The 17,064-nt window shown below is 53.1% G+C and overlaps 1 protein-coding gene across 14 annotated transcripts in view; it reads left to right on the top strand.

Moving 5' to 3' along the window:
- The window catches only part of SIPA1L3 (signal induced proliferation associated 1 like 3), a 239,273-nt gene that overhangs the window by 163,370 nt on the left and 58,839 nt on the right, over positions 1-17,064 (top strand). For all 14 annotated transcript variants that reach the window (XM_058529162.1, XM_058529169.1, XM_058529166.1 and 11 more), the window contains 2 exons: positions 4,331-4,907; positions 12,286-12,560. In XM_058529162.1, the coding sequence (XP_058385145.1) occupies positions 4,331-4,907; positions 12,286-12,560 (852 nt within the window). The remainder of the gene's footprint in view (positions 1-4,330; positions 4,908-12,285; positions 12,561-17,064) is intronic.

Genomic DNA, 17,064 nt, shown 5'->3' on the forward strand with positions numbered 1-17,064 from the left:
TGCAGCCTGTGGAACCCTGTCCCTGCTGCTGGGACGTGAGGGGCCAGCTGTTCTGATGTCCAGAAAGCCCTAGCAGCTTGCAGTTTCGTGATTCTTTTAAAATCTTGAATCAGGACTGTGGGGAAATCTGTCACTGTAAGCAGCCAAGTGCTGAATGAAGCCGTTGCAAAGCCACCCACGTCTGGAAAGCACAATCTGAATGTGCTGTTAATTAGAGTAGCGAGACTGGTGAGGCCGTCTTATCCATCCCGCTGCCCGGGGGCCGGGCCGCTCCCACGAGGTTTCCCACAGAAGGAAACCTGCCTGGTGTGTGTGGCCTTTGAAGAGCCTCTCCGCTGGGAAATGCCTTTTCTGTCTAATCTACACCCGCAGCACAATGGTAGAAATCTGTTACTTCTTGGTCTGTCCAGGTTTAAATCATTACCCAGGGCCGGCCCCGTGGCTTAGCGGTTAAGTGCGCGTGCTCCGCTGCTGGCGGCCCGGGTTCGGAACCCCGGGCGCCCACTGACGCGCCGCTTCTCCGGCCATGCTGAGGCCGCGTCCCACGTACAGCAACTAGAAGGATGTGCAGCTATGACATACAACTATCTACTGGGGCTTTGGGGGAAAAATAAATAAATAAATAAAATTATAAAAAAATAAAAGAAAATAAATCATTACCTTAATCAACATGGAGCACCTGTGTGGGTGCTGGGGGACCAGCCAAGCCCAGGGTGGCACCTGCCCACATGACACTCTCCGGACGTGGAGAAGGGTCCCGGACAGTGGACGGTGGAGGGGGAGAGCGAGGCGCTGGCCTGATCTGCCTGTGTCTGCAGGAGCTCCCTCAGTGGTCTCCTGCGCGTGCTCTGGTCCCCGCCAGTCCTTTCTTCATGGGCAGCCACGGGCATCTTTGCAGATGTCAGGCTGGTTGTCACTCTGGTGGTATCTGCATCCATCAGGGGCCCAGCAAGAAGCAGGTGCCTCCCTCACGGTTTTACCTGAAGGAGCTGAGGAACTGACAGAGGCGTGGCCGGGTTAAGGGAACCGATACAGGAAAGTGAGGCATCTAGGGACCAGCAACAGCAGGGAGCCGTTGCCCCACCCCCTCAGCTTGATGAGGTTGGAGGGAGATGGGAGAAGTTTCTGGAAGCTGGGGAGAGGTATGGCTCTGGGAGGGGGGCCACCCGACAGGAGCTGTGGCTGTGAGGAAGGGACCGAGTGAGCAGTAGGCACAGCCACTGCCTCTGTCCCGGCCCAGCAGGGAGGCAGTGAAGAGAAAGTACCCCACCTTCTCCTGCCTGCCACCCTCCCCTCGCCTGCCAGTGCTTCCTGTTGGCAAAAAGCTGGAAGCCAGAGGACGGAAGAAGCCAGGTGAAGGTGACACCACGCCTAGAGACCCACCTTCCTGCACTGAGCTGGGCGTAGACTGGGTCTAGGGGCCGGCGCCCAGATGGTTGAATGGTTGCTTGCTCTCGTGATGAGGATGAAAAGTGCTAACACATTGTCAGGTGTGGCCTGGCCCCTAGTGACCTTACCAGCCTCCCACTCCTCCCTGTCTGGGCTCCTTGACCCTGGCCTCCCATACTCAATCTTTCCCAGCAGGCCTTGCGTGTGCCGTGCCCATGGCCTGCAGCGCCCTCCTCTCAGCTCTTCCTCTGGCTGCTGCTCAGCCGTGCCTCCCAGCTTCATTGTCAATTCCTCAGGAGGCCCTCCTGGATTCCCCTGTCCAGATCAGGCCCTTCTATTGCTCTCTCATACCTCATTCACTTTCTTTGTGTTTATAAGTCCAGTCGTGAGCGAGCTTGTTTAGTATGTCCCCTTCTAGATGAGAAGCTCGGGAGCCAGGGACCACTGCATCCCCAAGGGAGAGGGGTCCTGGAAATGCTAGGCAAACAGTGCATCGATGTTGCACCGGTCCCTTGTCAGAGTGAGGGAGGAGGGTGGGGGAGTCGAAACCTGAGCCTTACACTGTGTTTGGGTTTCATGGAATATGTTTTAATCAGGAATCTTATTATTTAAAAAACTATCCTAGGTAGGAAGAGAAACAGTAGAAGTCTCCCCTAACGCCGTACTCACAAGTGGAGGTTTTTATAGAGGATGAATACAGTCCTCTTGAAGGAAAACTTAGTGAACTTATCGCTGCTGGTTTACAACTCTAACCATTTGGTTTTTGGTTTTTGGTTTTTGTTGTTTTGGTGAGGAAGATTGGCCATGAGCCAACTCTGTTGCCAGTCTTCCTCTTTTTGCTTGAGGAGGATTGTCCCTGAACTAACATCTGTGTCAATCTTCCTCTGTTTTGTATATGGGACACCACCACAGCATGGCTTGATGAGCAGTGTGTAGGTCCGCGCCCAGGATGCAAACCTGCGAACCCTGGGCCACCGAAGCAGAGTGCGCAGACTTAACCACTACACCACCCGGCCGGACCCTGACTCTTAGCATTTTTAATCATCATTGTGTAAACCGCGAAACTCAGGGAGTCTCTGTGGCCCCTTTAAATGTCTTTCAGTGGGTCATCTTCCCGGCCCCAGGGTGATCACTCTGGCAGGTGCCGTAGCCTTTTTGCTCTAGGTTAGAAATCATCTTGGGCCGGCCCCGTGGCTTAGCAGTTAAGTGTGCACACTCCGCTGCTGGCGGCCCAGGTTAGGATCCCGGGCGCGCACCGACGCACCGCTTCTCTGGCCACGCTGAGGCTGCGTCCCACATACAGCAACTAGAAGGATGTGCAAGTATGACATACAACTATCTACTGGGGCTTTGGGGGGAAGATAAATAAATAAATAAAATAAAAAAAAAAAGAAATCATCTGCCCTGTAGGCCCTGAGTGTCCACTCGATTTGGTCATTAGAACATCACATCCAAGATATTCATCCAATCTCCAAACTTGACTTATTAGCAAATCTTCTCCCATATCCCAGCTCAGGACGGCTTCTGCCTGGAAGCCTCTGGAAGCCTCGGTGCATGGAGAGCCTGCTTTCCTCTCCTCTGCTTCTCCACCTTGCACTTCTCCACCCCAGCCCACTCACTGCCAGTTTCTGACCTGTCCAGGATTGTAGCTCAGGGAGGAAGCGAGAGGCAGGGAAGTGTCTCTGGGACTGTGGTGACAGCTGGCTGCGTGCACTCTCGGCTCCCTGCCCTCTAGATCTAGAGCCCCCCAGGAAGGAGCAGACCCAGTCTCCTCCCGACTTTAAGGGCCACCTAGGAGCCCCTGCCTAGAGGAGGGGGGACAGAGGTAATGGGGTCACCGCCCAGCTCTCTCCGAAGATTTCCCCCCAGTAAGATCCTCCTTCTCTATAGTTTGTGTGGTGGGTGAGGAGGCTCAGGGGTTTTGGGGAACAGGTTTTAGATCATTGCCTTTTTACGTTCTCACTCAGTTGCTGTCTGATTTCTATCATAATGGAATCTCTGTCAAAATTAAAGTAGGAAGGGTACCGTTCTAACTTCCTGTTCCAGTGAATTTTCAAAATAACCTTTGGGAAGATGATTTAGTGTAGTAAACAGTGTTACACAGGTATTTGAAAGAACTAACTCACATAAATGTTCCGTATCAGTCGGGTGTTCCTCCAGTAATGCTGCTTAACAAACCACCGCAAAATGCGGTGGCTCACAAATGTTGGCATTTCTTTCTGGCTCACAGGAAACTGGCAGCTCAGGTGGGGTCTGGCTAGCCGTGGCTCTAGGCTGCAGGTGGGGTCCAGGTCTGCTCCAGGGTCTCTCATCCTTCTGGGACCAGTAGGCCCCACACACACTTGAAAGCCATTGGCCAAGTCAGGTCACATGACCAGGCGCAGGATGGATGGGCTTGCTTGTGAAGGTGAGAAGGAAGCCGTGAATTTTTGCCAAACTATAATCTAATGTACTACACAGTCTGTGTATACAAGGAGAATAACTGAAGTTGAACGATGCTAGGAGAACTGTTCTTTGAATGTCAGTGGATGTTCTAATGTCTGCTGTATAGGAAGTAAAATTTCATGTGTGTGCCCTAAGACTTTCTAAAGTTTTCGATCTAGTTAGCTAGCAACTTACTAATTAGATGTAGATTTCCATTCTTAAACAGGAAACTCCAGGGCTGGCTCGGTGGCGTAGCGGTTAAGTTTGCACACTCTGCTTCAGCAGCCTGGGGTGCACAGGGTCAGATCGCGGGCATGGACCTACGCGCCGCTCATCAAGCCATGCTGAGACGGCATCCTGCACACAAAATAGAGGAAGATTGGCACAGATGTTAGCTCAGGGCCAATCTTCCTCACACAAAAATGAAAAGAAAAACTCCTATTTGTGAGCATATATTTTCTTTCTAGAGTGAATCTCAGGTGCCTTTCTGTCTTCTAAATGATTTCTCCCTCCTCAGTATGGCTGTGACCCGATCCAAAGACGCCCCTCCTTTCGGCCCCCCAATCCCCAGTGGAACCACCTTCCGCAAGTCTGACGTCTTCAGAGACTTCCTGCTGGCCAAGGTGATCAATGCCGAGAACGCAGCGCACAAGTCCGACAAGTTCCACACCATGGCCACCAGGACCCGCCAGGAGTACCTCAAGGACCTGGCCGAGAACTGCGTCTCCAACACGCCCATTGACTCCACTGGCAAGTTCAACCTCATCTCCCTGACCTCCAAGAAGAAGGAGAAGACCAAAGCCCGGGCAGGCGCCGAGCAGCACAGCGCAGGGGCCATCGCCTGGAGGGTGGCGGCTCAGGACTATGCCCAGGGGGTCGAAATCGACTGCATTTTGGGAATTTCTAACGAGTTTGTGGTGCTCCTGGACCTCCGCACCAAGGAGGTGGTGTTCAACTGCTACTGCGGGGACGTCATTGGCTGGACCCCAGACTCCTCGACGCTCAAGATCTTCTACGGGCGAGGGGACCACATCTTCCTCCAGGCTGCAGAGGGCTCTGTGGAGGACATAAGGGAAATCGTGCAGAGACTGAAGGTAAGGGAGGGAGCTCAGCCAGGGGCAGCAGTTCTGCGGTTGGTGGAGGCCTCAGGGACCACTGACACGCCTCCCCCAGCCCTGTCAGTTAGGCCAGGACACTAATTGGCCCCAAGAGAATCAGCATTGCCACTTACACACTAGGGGTCTGGTGGGTCCTGCAGCCAAGTCCCTTCTGGGGAAGGTTTGGGCCATGGGTCCAAGGCTCTCCATGCCATCACCTTGGGAGGACAAAGACACGTTTATTCACTCTAGATGTTGATAGAAAATATGTTTAAGCTTATGTTAAAAATGTAAGAGTACTTTCTGGAAGACTTAAAATAGAATGAAAAGCTTCCAGGCCATAGAATGAAAAGCTTCCAGGCCATTAAAAGATAGGGCATAAGTAGGGAGGTAGTGGGAATATAAAAAAGCCTGATAAACAAAACAACCATAAAATTCTATGGCAGGAATAAGTCCACATCAGTAATTACAGTAAATGTGAACGGTTTAACTTCCCCTATTAAAAGACAAAGACTCACAGTCTGGGTAAAAATCTTACCCTAAACTCCTGGTGGACAGCTCAGGCTCAGTCCATGGGCCAGACCAAGGGTGGCAGATTGGTTTCAAGTCAGATGATAGTTTAGTTGGTAAGGGCTGAATGAGGCTAAGAGGTTGTGCTAAGAAGTACTCAGGCCACATCTGAGCTTGAGGAGGTGACTGCCTGTCAGTGGGTTTAGCAGGATGGCGTGTCGTGCATGCAAAATAGAGAAAGAGTTAAGAACACAGGTTCTGGAGTCACAAGGCCTGGCACTGCCACTTCCCGACTGTGTGACCTTGAGCCAAGTTCTTAACTGCTCTGTGACTCAGTTTCCCCATCTGAAAAATGGGAATGATAATCATCCTACATCACGTGAAAGTTTGAAGGACTGGATGAGTTATGTGGCCCACACAAGCTTGCCTGACTTGGTGGGCTGTGACCTCCTGATGCCACCGTGTCTGCTGGCTGTGCTCACCCTTCTGGGCCTTTGCACTCTCTCATTCTCTTCAGGTGGGGTTGGTAAAGCTCTGCGCTCAGCTTCCCTGACTCCAGAATTCATGCCCAGCTGTAGGTAACAATATCTAGTGCTGAGATTTCCCATTAGGATGTGAGGTCCATGCACCAGGGCCTCCATGCTTGCTTGCTGATCTCGTGTGCATAAATCAGGGCTGGCCCATTGTAAGCGTTCAATCAATACTGAGTAGTTTGTTATCTGAATGAGTCTGTTGAACCCTGACTCTGTGCTAATGAGCATTTTATATGCATGATGGCATACTCTTCCACCCCTCGACTGTAGATACTGTTCTTATCCCCACTTGACAGATGAGGAGACTGAGGCACAGAGAGGTTTAGATGCTCACATGAGGTCATACAGCCAGTAGGTGGCAGACTGGGGTCTAAATCCAGGTTTTTCTGACTCCAAAACCCATTTGTGCCCAACCTCGAGACTGGTAGCTGTTTACTCAGCATCTCCAGTGGGGTGTCTATAAAGCCCTGAAACTCAACGTGTCCAAGGGCTAACTCCTGGTTTTCCTCCCCCTGCCTCCCGGCGTTTTCCTATCTCTGTACAGGACAGTCCGTCACTCCATTTGTCGAGGTCATAAGCCTTGGCGTCAGCCTCGCCCCCGTCTTTGTCCCACACCCATATCCAGTCTGTCAGCTCCACCTCCAATAGGCGGACTCCAGCCACTTCTCCCTCTTCCACAGCCTCCCCCGGCCTCCCCTGGACTGTCCAGGAGTCGCCTCGCTGATGTGCCTTGCCCCCACCCTTGCTTCCCTGTGGTCAGTTCTCAGTAAGGTAGTCAGAGGGATCCGATCACGTCACTGCTCTGCTCAGAACCCTCAGCCCGCTCTAGGTAGAAGCCGAGGTCCTTACGGTGGCCAGTGAGGCCCTGCATCATCCAGCTGCCTGCTGACCTCCCTGACCTCGTCTCCCCATCGTGCTCTCTGCTCCAGGCACAGAGACCTCTGCTGTTTTCAGGGTGTGCTAGGCAGGCATCCAGCCTCAGGGCCTGTGCCCTATCGCTGGAACACTTTCTTTGACCTCACGTGGCTCCCTCCCTCCCCTCTTACAGGCCTTCAGTTAGATGTCACCTCCTCAGTGAGACCTCATGATCTAAAATTGCAAGCCCCCCTCCCCTACTTGGCCCCGAGTGTATTCCCCCGTTTTCATGTTCTCCATGGCACTTGCCACTGTCTGACACACATTCATGTATTCACTGTTCCCCCCTGTGTTCTCAGCACCCAGGCCAGCATCTGGCATGCAGTGGGTGCTTGGTGAACATGTACGGAATGTGTGCGCACCTGCTGTGAGAACCAACATTTATGGAGGCTAACTGTCAGACCCACCTCAGTGCCTTGCACATCTTTGCATCTCTTCCTTGCAAAAGCCCAGTGAGGGAGATACCGTTACCATCCCCACATCACGGATGTGATGGGGGGGAAACTGAGGCCCAGAGGGGTAAAGCGACTCGCCCAAGGCCCAGAGTGGGTTCAGCACCGGGGTTCTTGAACATGGGGGCATTCTTCCTCCCAAACCCTGACAGCAGCTCGCGTTCCTCGAGCAGTGGCCACACCAGGCGCTGGGCCAGGTGACATCTTACTCACATCCTCTCTGTGCCACCCTGCCCCACGCCCGCCCCCGTGCCTACTGTTGGCATGGTGCTTGTAGAGCTCATTTCCACAGTCCCCCTCACAGGCTCAGTGCCCCAAAGCCCACTGAGGAGCCAGGGGCCCAGGATGGGATGACATAGCCATCTTCTCTGACGGGACAGGCCCATCTTAAATGAACCACAAGCGAGTCTGTCTCCTCTGTGAAGGCCTCCAAGGTGAGGGCCCACACCCTCCCCCAGCGGAGCTGGGACACAGACTTCCTTCATTAGTGAAGTCGACCAGTTTTATGATGTGCCTGGCCCTGGGCTGGGCAGTGCTCAGCCACAGCAGTGATCATAGTGGGCCCGGGGCTGCCCTCCTGAGGTTCCCATCCAAGGCGGATATTGAACAAGGAATTACAAGTGCCTGGAGGTTACAAGAGGGAGTGTTGAGGAGGCCAGGGGAACCTGTCATGGGGGCAGTCTCAGACCTACAGGAGGGGTGCAGCCCCCAGACATACTTAATTAGTTATCAAAACTTAACATTCAGGCAATTTCATATGGATCTCGCTTTTTGGCTTTGATACTGAACCAAGTGGGCTCGCCTCCTGGTGAGTTAAATAAGACTCTACACCAGTGGAAGTTGTATCACAAAGTAAAGTGTATTTGCAGCAAATAGGAGGCCATGAGGAATCGTTTCCAAAGTCATGGCGTCCCTGAACAAAGGAAAGCAGGAAGTTTTATTTCACTTGGGGAATGAATATGCAAAAGAGGGAGGCGGGTATTCGCTTGCACAGGCTCAGTTGGAAAACATGCTTCCACATAATGAGGCCCTAGCTCCTCCTGGAGAGATCTTTGCGTTAAAAATAAGGCAAAGGTCATGGTCTCAGCTCTTGTGGGGAGGCTTGGTCAGTTTCAGGGTGGCTGGTGGTTATATCTCCTTAACATACAAAAGGAAAAGAAACAACTTGGAAAAACAGTTAATTGCTTCCAAACCCACCTTTGAGTTTCTTGAGGCACCTAGTTGGTGACAGCTTCTCTTGAGAAACTGGGGGATCTGGCTATGCTGGGCCTACGTTTGCACAAGGCAATGGTCAGCTGAAGCCGGGTGGTGGGTGCCCCCTTTAGAGGGGCCCCGAGTGCACCATTTGGCCGTGGTCCTCTCCTGCCCGCATCTCATTGACGTCACCCACCAAGCGCCCCAGCTTTTGAGGTTGGGGCGTTGGGAGGGGGCGTTCCTTGAGGAAATGACTTCTAAACTGAGACTAGAACAGTAAATAAGAATTATCCTGGTGAAGAATGAGGGGGAAATAAATGAAAGAATAAATGAGGGGCAGCAGGGAATACACAGTGGCTAAAGACAGGAGTTCAGGAGATGGACCTGCCTTATGACCCTGGGCCGCAGACACCCCCTCAGTTTCTGCATCTGTAAAATAAGCAAATTAGGTGAACCTACCTCGTAAGTGAGATGTTAGCAAAATTGGGCCTATAAAGAGCTTACCGGTGCCTGACACACAAAGCTCAGTCCCCAGGAAAATTAGCTTTGGAAGGGGGACCTGGGGCCGCGTGGCTGCGTGACATGGCACAGGTTCCTATGAATTGGTTTGTGTGTTTGGGCTCTGAAGGTGTTCGTGGGGCCATTCTGGGACCTTGTAAACATGAAGAATGGTTCTCTTCTTCGGGTGGGGCTTGGTTACAAGAGCGAAGGGGAGAGAAGTTTCGGGATGTTGAGACAGAGCAGCTGAGCTAACCTGCCAGCTCCCCCTTCCTTATTGAAAATGATCCGGAGCAGCTGTGGGGGGGCCAGTTACAGCCTGAGCTGCTGGGAGACGGAGAAGGCCAGGGGCTGCGAGCAGCGCTCAGGCAGGGCAAGGGCAGGGGCAGCCCAGGGACTCACGGCCGTCCATCCCCTGGCTCCTCCTTTCCCTTCCATACTGGACCTAACCGCATGGTTAGAGCGGAGTTGCTCCATATCCGTGCTCCCGTCTGCAGGGAGGAGAGCGTGAGCCTGGAGGGCAAGCAGTTTCATTTTTGAGAACATGAAGTAGAAGTTCCATCGCTTCTGCTCATATCCTGTTGGCCAAAACCAAGTCTTGTGTCCACACGCAGCTGCGAGGGAAGCTGAGAAATGTGGTCCCCGACTAGGTGGCCCTGTGCCCATCAAATCTCTGTTTTGCGGTGTGTGTGTTGGGGAGGTCTTAGTCCTAAAAGGAAGAAGGGGAGATGGAGAACAGCAGGCAGTTAGCAGTCCCTGCTGCGGCGGTGTCCGAGCCATCCGGGCCTCGGGTGCGCCCCGTCAGAACAGCGCAGGACTCCCAGGGCTGTGTGGCCTCCACAGTCACAGGCAGGGACACCCAGGACTTTTCCCTATAACCCACAGCCTCATTCTTTGGACACAGAGGTGACTGCTTCAAAGGGAAGAAGAATTTTGACTCCCAAAGCAGAAGAAATGGGCTAGGACGAAGCCAGTCACAGCTTTCTCTTTTTTTTTTTTTTTTTTTTTTCTTGTGAGGAGATCAGCCCTGAGCTAACATCCGCCAATCCTCCTCTTTTTTTTTTTTGCTGAGGAAGACGGCCCTGGGCTAACATCCGTGCCCATCTTCCTCCACTTTATATGGGACGCCGCCACAGCATGGCTTACCAAGCAGTGCGTCGGTGCGCGCCCGGGATCCGAACCAGCGAACCCCGGGCCGCCGCAGCGGAGCGCGCGCACTTAACCGCTTGCGCCACCGGGCCGGCCCCACAGCTTTCTTTTTTGAGGCGCTAAGCAGTAGGCTTTCCTTTGAAACCAATTTTTTTTTTCTTTGGTGAGGAAGATCGGCCCTGAGCTAACATCTGCCAATCCTCCTCTTTTTGCTGAGGAAGACTGGCCCTGGGCTAACATCCATGCCCATCTTTCTCCACTTTATATGGGACGCTGCCACAGCATGGCTTGCCAAGTGGTGCGTCGGTGTGCACCCGGGATCCAAACTGGCGAACCCCGGGCCGCCACAGCGGAGCACGCGCACTTAACCGCTTGTGCCACCAGGCTGGCCCCTCAAACCAATTTTTTAAACTCTTAATTATGGAAAATTTCCAACACAAAAAGTAGAGGGACTCGCGTTGTGAACTGCTAACCCCACCACCAGCTTCCACAGCCCTCAGCCCATGGCCAGTCTCGTCTCTTCCTGCCCTCCCTTACCTTCCTCTTGAGTATTTTGAAACAGATCCTCGACATCCTGTCATTTCGTCTATAAGCATTGCATTATTTAGCTCTAAAGCATACAGATGCTTAAAAAAATAACTATTTTGTCATTATCATACATAAAGAATTAACAATAATTCATTATTGTCATACAAACAAGTTGGGCTGTGAGATCAACTACTAGGTCTCAATCGACAATTTTGAAGGATCAGATAGGAAAGAATAAATAGATCAGCGTACATCCCAGTGAGCAAGGATAAGTACTGTTTTGTGGAGCCTTGTTCCCTTCTTACATGTTCCCCCAAATTCCCCCATCCAAATCAGGAACCAGACAGATGTGGTCACGTTGTCAGGTAAGTCCTTTCCCATCCAGGCTCACTTCTTGCCCCCCACACTCAGGAATATGATCGATTTGGATTGCAAGGAATATTTTTGTCTATATAGATGTGTGTGTAAATGTGTGAATGCATAGTGTGGCTTGTAACACAAAATTCTTTTTTACTGTGAGTAGTGGTCAGAAAAATGTGAAAGCCACGGCTCTAACAGGTACATGAAATAGTGTTTCTAGCCGAGGAATGGCTTCTCACGGGAAGTTTGAACCATTCCACTGGCTCTTTCCTTGATGCAGTCTTAGGAAAGGACAGACAGATCTCGATGTAACTTCTTTAATAACCATAGCTTGTTAAGTTGATCTCTTTATCCTAACAAGAGGAGGAAATCCCTAATGTCATGCTAAAGGACGGGGGGTTGTGTTTGGCGGGTCCTCATATCTATGGTAACATATTATCATGAGGAAAATGTCATACACATGAAGCAAGGACTAAATTGGAGGCAAGGCCCTGTGTGGTCTGATTGGCTCCAGGTTGGAGGACGGTCTGAGAAGATTGAGAAAGGGTTTTATATCTCTAAAAATGATGTCATGAAGTAAAGAATATGGCATGAGTCCCCATTGTAGAAAAGATCCCAGGATTGGTGGCCTGTTGTTTCCCGGCTTACCTTGGTTAACCATTTTATCAGTCAGGATACAGTGTTAGTGGCTTAAAACGACCAAGGTTCATTTCTTGTTCACACTACATGTCCATCTTAGGTTCAGCTGGGGTCTCTGCTCCATGTTGTCCTAGCTCTAGGACCCCAGCTGACCAGACAGCCACTGTCTGGAATAATCCCGGCGGCTGTGGCAGCGGGGAAAGGCGACAGAGGGTCTTGAACTGGCAGTTAAACGCCCCTGCCCAGATGACACGCCAGTTCCACTCCACTCATTGGCCAAAACAAGTCCCTGGGCCCACCGACCACAAGGGACCAAGAAGTACCATCCACCTTTCCCCGCGGAGGGAGGGGTCCAGGGGCATTTGGAGAACACGGCTCGTGGCTGCCACGGTCTCTGCGAGGTAGTAAGCCACATAGCTGCATTTCCACGTTTCTCCAGAATCAGGAGCCTGGGCTGGGACTGGGTGGGGGATTGTGCTCCTGTATGCTGGCATCTCCTGGGGGGATAGATGGGGGTCGGCTGGGTCTTTGGCCTCAGAGGAGGGAATCTCTGCCCTGGAACGGCCCCTGAGGCTGGGTCCCGCCTGTTACCCGCAGGTGATGACCAACGGCTGGGAGACGGTGGACATGACCCTGCGGCGGAACGGGCTGGGGCAGCTGGGCTTCCACGTGAAGTACGACGGGACGGTGGCCGAAGTGGAGGACTACGGGTTCGCCTGGCAGGCCGGCCTCCGGCAGGGCAGCCGGCTGGTGGAGATCTGCAAGGTGGCCGTGGTCACGCTGACCCACGACCAGATGATCGACCTGCTGCGCACCTCAGTCACCGTCAAGGTGGTCATCATCCCTCCCTTCGACGACGGCACGCCCCGCAGGTAAGGGCAGCCCCCCACAAGGCGGGAGCCAGGTGAGGTTGGCCACTCCCAGGGTGCTGGCACGAGGCCTGCCCAGCTGTCACTCGAGTCCCTTTCTCATCCGGCAGGAAGAGCGATGGTGGTGATGGGGCTGGGGGTCAACATCCATGGACACTTACCGCGTGCCAGTTCTGGCTTCAGCCCTCCCTGTGCTGATTACTCCGTGTAATCTCCACAACAGCCCCGTGGGGCAGACACCCTCATTAGTCCCCATTTTCTAGATGATGCACCCAGTGTTATGAGACACTTGCCCAGGGGCACGCTGGGCATTGTTTGTTCAGCTCATATTTACGGAGCCCTTACTCTGTGCAAGCTCCACTCGAAGTGCTGGGGGTACAACCGTGACAAAATTAAGTGCCTGCTGCCTGGGAGTTTGTGTTCTAGAGGGAGGGATGGGTAATAATGAAATAGATATAGAATATGGGGCCAGGCAGTGAGAGGTCTCAGGAGAGAGTTAAAGCAGGGTAGTTACAGGGCCTGCAGTGTGATGGGAAAGCCGCTTATGGGTGGTCAGGGAGGGCTCCTCGGCAGAGGTGGCCATCTGGTTTTCTGGGCCAGCGGGTCCCAGACAGGGACCAGCTAGCGCACAGTCTCCAAGGTGCACGTGTGTGGGGCGCTGCACAGGGAGGCCAGTGTGGCTAGAGCAGGGTGAGCAGGCTGAGAGGTGGGAGAGAGGGACAGAGAGGGGAAGGGGCAGACTGGGGACCAGGGGGAGCCTTATGGACACGGTGACGAGCTTGGGTTTTATTCCAAGCGCAGTGGGAAGTCAGCAGAGGGTTTGTTTCTTTCGTTTTGTTTCATCTTTTTAATGGAACATTTCAGACATATTAAAGGTATACAGAGCCCCCTGTTCCAACAGTTACCAACTCATGGCCGGTTTTTTGTTGTTTTTAAATCTCCATATCTCCCCATTTTGGATATTGACTGCAATCTGAGTCCTTGGAATGTATCTCTCCTCAGTCAAGACCTTTTTAAAATTATTGTTACGCTTAGAATTTTTAACCATAAGTCAGTATCAACCACCTAGTCTGTCTTGAGTTTCCTGTTGTATCACAGAGATTTTTTAAAAGCAGTTGTTCTGTTAATCAGGCTCCTCCTGTGGCATCTGGTTGATGGGTCTCTTCCGGCTCCTTTAATCGGTTATTTTCCCCTCCTCCTTTTTTTCCCCTGCATTTTATTCTGGGATGAAGCCAGGTCACCTGTACTTTAGAGGTTCCCACTTCTGGATTTAGCTCTTTGCATCCCCCTGGCGTCCTTTAACCTGTTCCTCTAGCACGTGTATTTTCTGTAAACTGGGGTCTGATGTAGAAACTTGATGTGAATCTGGTTAAATTTCTTCCGGTAACAACGCTTCCCGGTGTGCGTCATCAGGGGGCACCCCGTGTCTGGTTCCCTCTGTGAGTGGTGCTGAGGGCAGACGGGGTTCAGGTGGTGGCAGCCTGGCTCATCGTCTGACATTTCCCCGCGGTTCTCAGCGGCCGTTCGTGATCATTGCCTAGATCCGTTATTTCATTATGGGCCTCAGAGTAGCAATATTCTCAATTCTGTCTTTCCTTCTTCATTGACTGGCTGGAATTCTTCTAAAAAGAACTTTCCTTCAGTAACTGTTGGTTACTCTGAGGTGTCATTTATCCAGGGAAAGCAGGATGAAGGCAGTGTTTAGAATAATGAGTTGGTACCCTGGCACCCTCCAGAGGTGACACTGGAGACAGAGAGAGAGAACATCACTAGGTTCCGAATGCTGGAAGCACAGGGGACAGCCACGGCCTTCGCCCTCGAGGAGCTGACGAAAGGATCGGGGGACACAAACAGTGAAAAAGTGAGCACATAAGATGATTTCATACTGCAGGAGGGGGAGGCGGTCGAGTGTAGCAGGAAGGCGGGCTCTGTGGTGAGGTCGCCGGGGTTTGAATCCCAGCTCTTCCTCTTTTCACCTGTGACCCTGCGCAAGTGGCCTCACCACCCTGTGCCTCAGTTCCTTCATTTGTAAAATGGGGACGATAATAGATCCTGTCTGCAAAGGTAGTTGCAGGGTTGGAGATATGACTTGTAAAGCACATACAACAGCACTTGGCCCGTAGAGGGCACTCTAGAGACACTATCTCTGAGACATGGAGTGTGAGGAAAACAGAGGGCCTGGCCTGACAGTGGACACGGTGGTCAGGGAAGGCCTGAGGGTGAGGAAGAGCCAGAAGAAGGGCCTTGCAGGGAGGGAGTAGCCATCACAAAGGCCTGAGCTGAGGACAGCGGCCCTTGGCTTGTTGACAGACCAGAGAGAGGGTGTGGCTGGAGCAGAGTGAGCCAGGAGGAAGGCAGGAGATGAGGTGACACAGAGTTTATACACATGACCTCACAGGGCTGGTGTGACCCCACTTTACAGATGAGAAAACTGAGGCCCCACGTGGCCCAGTCCCTTGTGCAGAGTTGTACAGCTAGTAAGTGGCAGAGCAAAACTCAACCCAGGTTTCCCCTCCCCATCCTACTCTGCTGCCTGAGTGTAGTGCTCCATCCCCACCTTCCTGAGTCCTGCTTGCTCTGAACTGGGTGGGGACAGTTCTGGGCAGGCCTAAACCCTGCAATGAGGGACTGGGCCACCCCTCACCCATGTCCCGGTCCCCTGGCCTCAGGACTCCAGCCAGGCCCCCGGCTCCTCTTCCCGCAGCCCTCTACAGGGGCCAACTCCACCTCAGCACGGAGCCAAGGCCCAGCCACACCCGCTCTGAGTTCTGCAGGGGCAAGTCAAGCCGAGGTAACCCCATAGGTGAGCTCCCCACAGACCCCCTCTCCTTGCTCTGCACACACGCTCACACCCGCACGTGTGCACACGACAAGCCAGCCCACCTGTCGGATGACTGTGCAGAATGGGGAGCGCAAGAGGCCCAGAAGTGTCCCCGACGTAGAGGTAGGGACTAGCTGAAGCCAAAGTAAAAGTCTGCAGGCTCCGTTCTCTGGCTTTGGGGAGACGAGGCCGGGGAAGGTGTGACCAGACAGATGAGTCCCACTCCCTGCCCTATTTAGGAGAAAACTGTCATTCTGCTCCTTTTTTTTTTTTTTTTTTTTTGGGAGGAGACCAGCCCTGTGCTAACATCTGCCAGTCCTCCTCTTCTGCTGGGGAAGACTGGCCCTGGGCTAACATCCACGCCCATCCTCCTCCACTTTATGTGGGACGCCGCCATAGCATGGCTTGACAAGCGGTGCGTCGGTGCGCGCCCGGGATCTGAACCAGCGAACCCCGGGCCGCCAGCAGCGGAGCGCGCACACTTAACCACTTGCACCACTGGGCCAGCCGCTCTTCTCCTTTTACAAGGCGGCCACCAAAACAGGCTCTCCTGTGTGCAGGGGCTGGTATGGGTTGGGACTGGCGTGGGTTTTGTTGTTCTTCAAGTGCAGAGGTGTTGGGCTGAGCGCGTTTGCAGAGCTGATAACCCCAGCTCTGGGTCCCTCCAGCCGCTTTCTGCAACCCTGGCCTCCTGGCTTAAATGTCGCGATAACACACAGGGTCGGGCAGAGATGCTCTCGCTGCCACCAGCCAGGCTCTGCTTGGTGTGCGTCCAACCCCGTGCCCTGCAGACACCGAAGAGAGTACAGGGGGTTAGCCCCCTCCCCCAGGCCACAAGGCTGGGGTTCTCGAGTGAGCCCTGCACCGCTGGGCCACAGCTGGACTGGCCAGGTAGCCAAGAGGACATCCCAGCACCCCAGATGAGATGCGTCATCGAGACCTTGGGTGCTCGTGCAGGCTCAGGAGGGATGTTCTCATCTCGCTGTCTCTGTCGCTGCCTGATGGGCAGGCCATCCTGGGATGCTTTTGTCCCCTTTAGTTGGACTCAAGACCTCTGGTCGCAGGGTCGGAAACCCCTCCCTGAGAAGGGAAATTGAACCCGTACAAGTGAGTGAGTAAAGGAGGTAAGAAAGGGGCCCCTGTGGCCCCCGGACGCTAGGCAGTCAGGAATCGAGCACAAGGAGGCGGTGAGAGAAGCCATCCGCGAGCCTGGGGCACCCTCCCTCAGCCATCTCCCCACGTGCCGGAGGGGCTGCACCGGAATCCTTAGTGCCGCGTTGTTGGTCGAGCGGAAGACTAAAAGCCACCTGAGTCTCCATCCATGGGGGCTGGCTGGGTAATCCCAGGTCATCCATCTGAGGGGATAGGGGTTGACTGTTTAAAGAAAATGGAGTGACTCTGTTTGTGCTGAGGGCCTGGTAAGAAACACTGTTAACTGGGGGGAAGGGAAGCAGGATGGTGTAAGGAGTTGTAGTGTGCTATTCTTTTTATTACTGTTTTAGGTAATATTTGCTTATCTGCATAGGATATTTCTGAAAGGATTTGTAAGAAACTGGAAGCTGTGGTTGCTTCTGGGAGGTGAAACTGGGGAACAGGGAGACAGGACACAGATGCCCTTTTATACCACCTTAACCTTTAAAAACAATTCAAAAACTAAGTCAACAAAGTGGGCCTCTCAAACTTTTT

The sequence above is a fragment of the Diceros bicornis genome, chromosome 34 (assembly GCF_020826845.1).
Source record: "Diceros bicornis minor isolate mBicDic1 chromosome 34, mDicBic1.mat.cur, whole genome shotgun sequence".
NCBI lineage: Eukaryota > Metazoa > Chordata > Mammalia > Perissodactyla > Rhinocerotidae > Diceros > Diceros bicornis.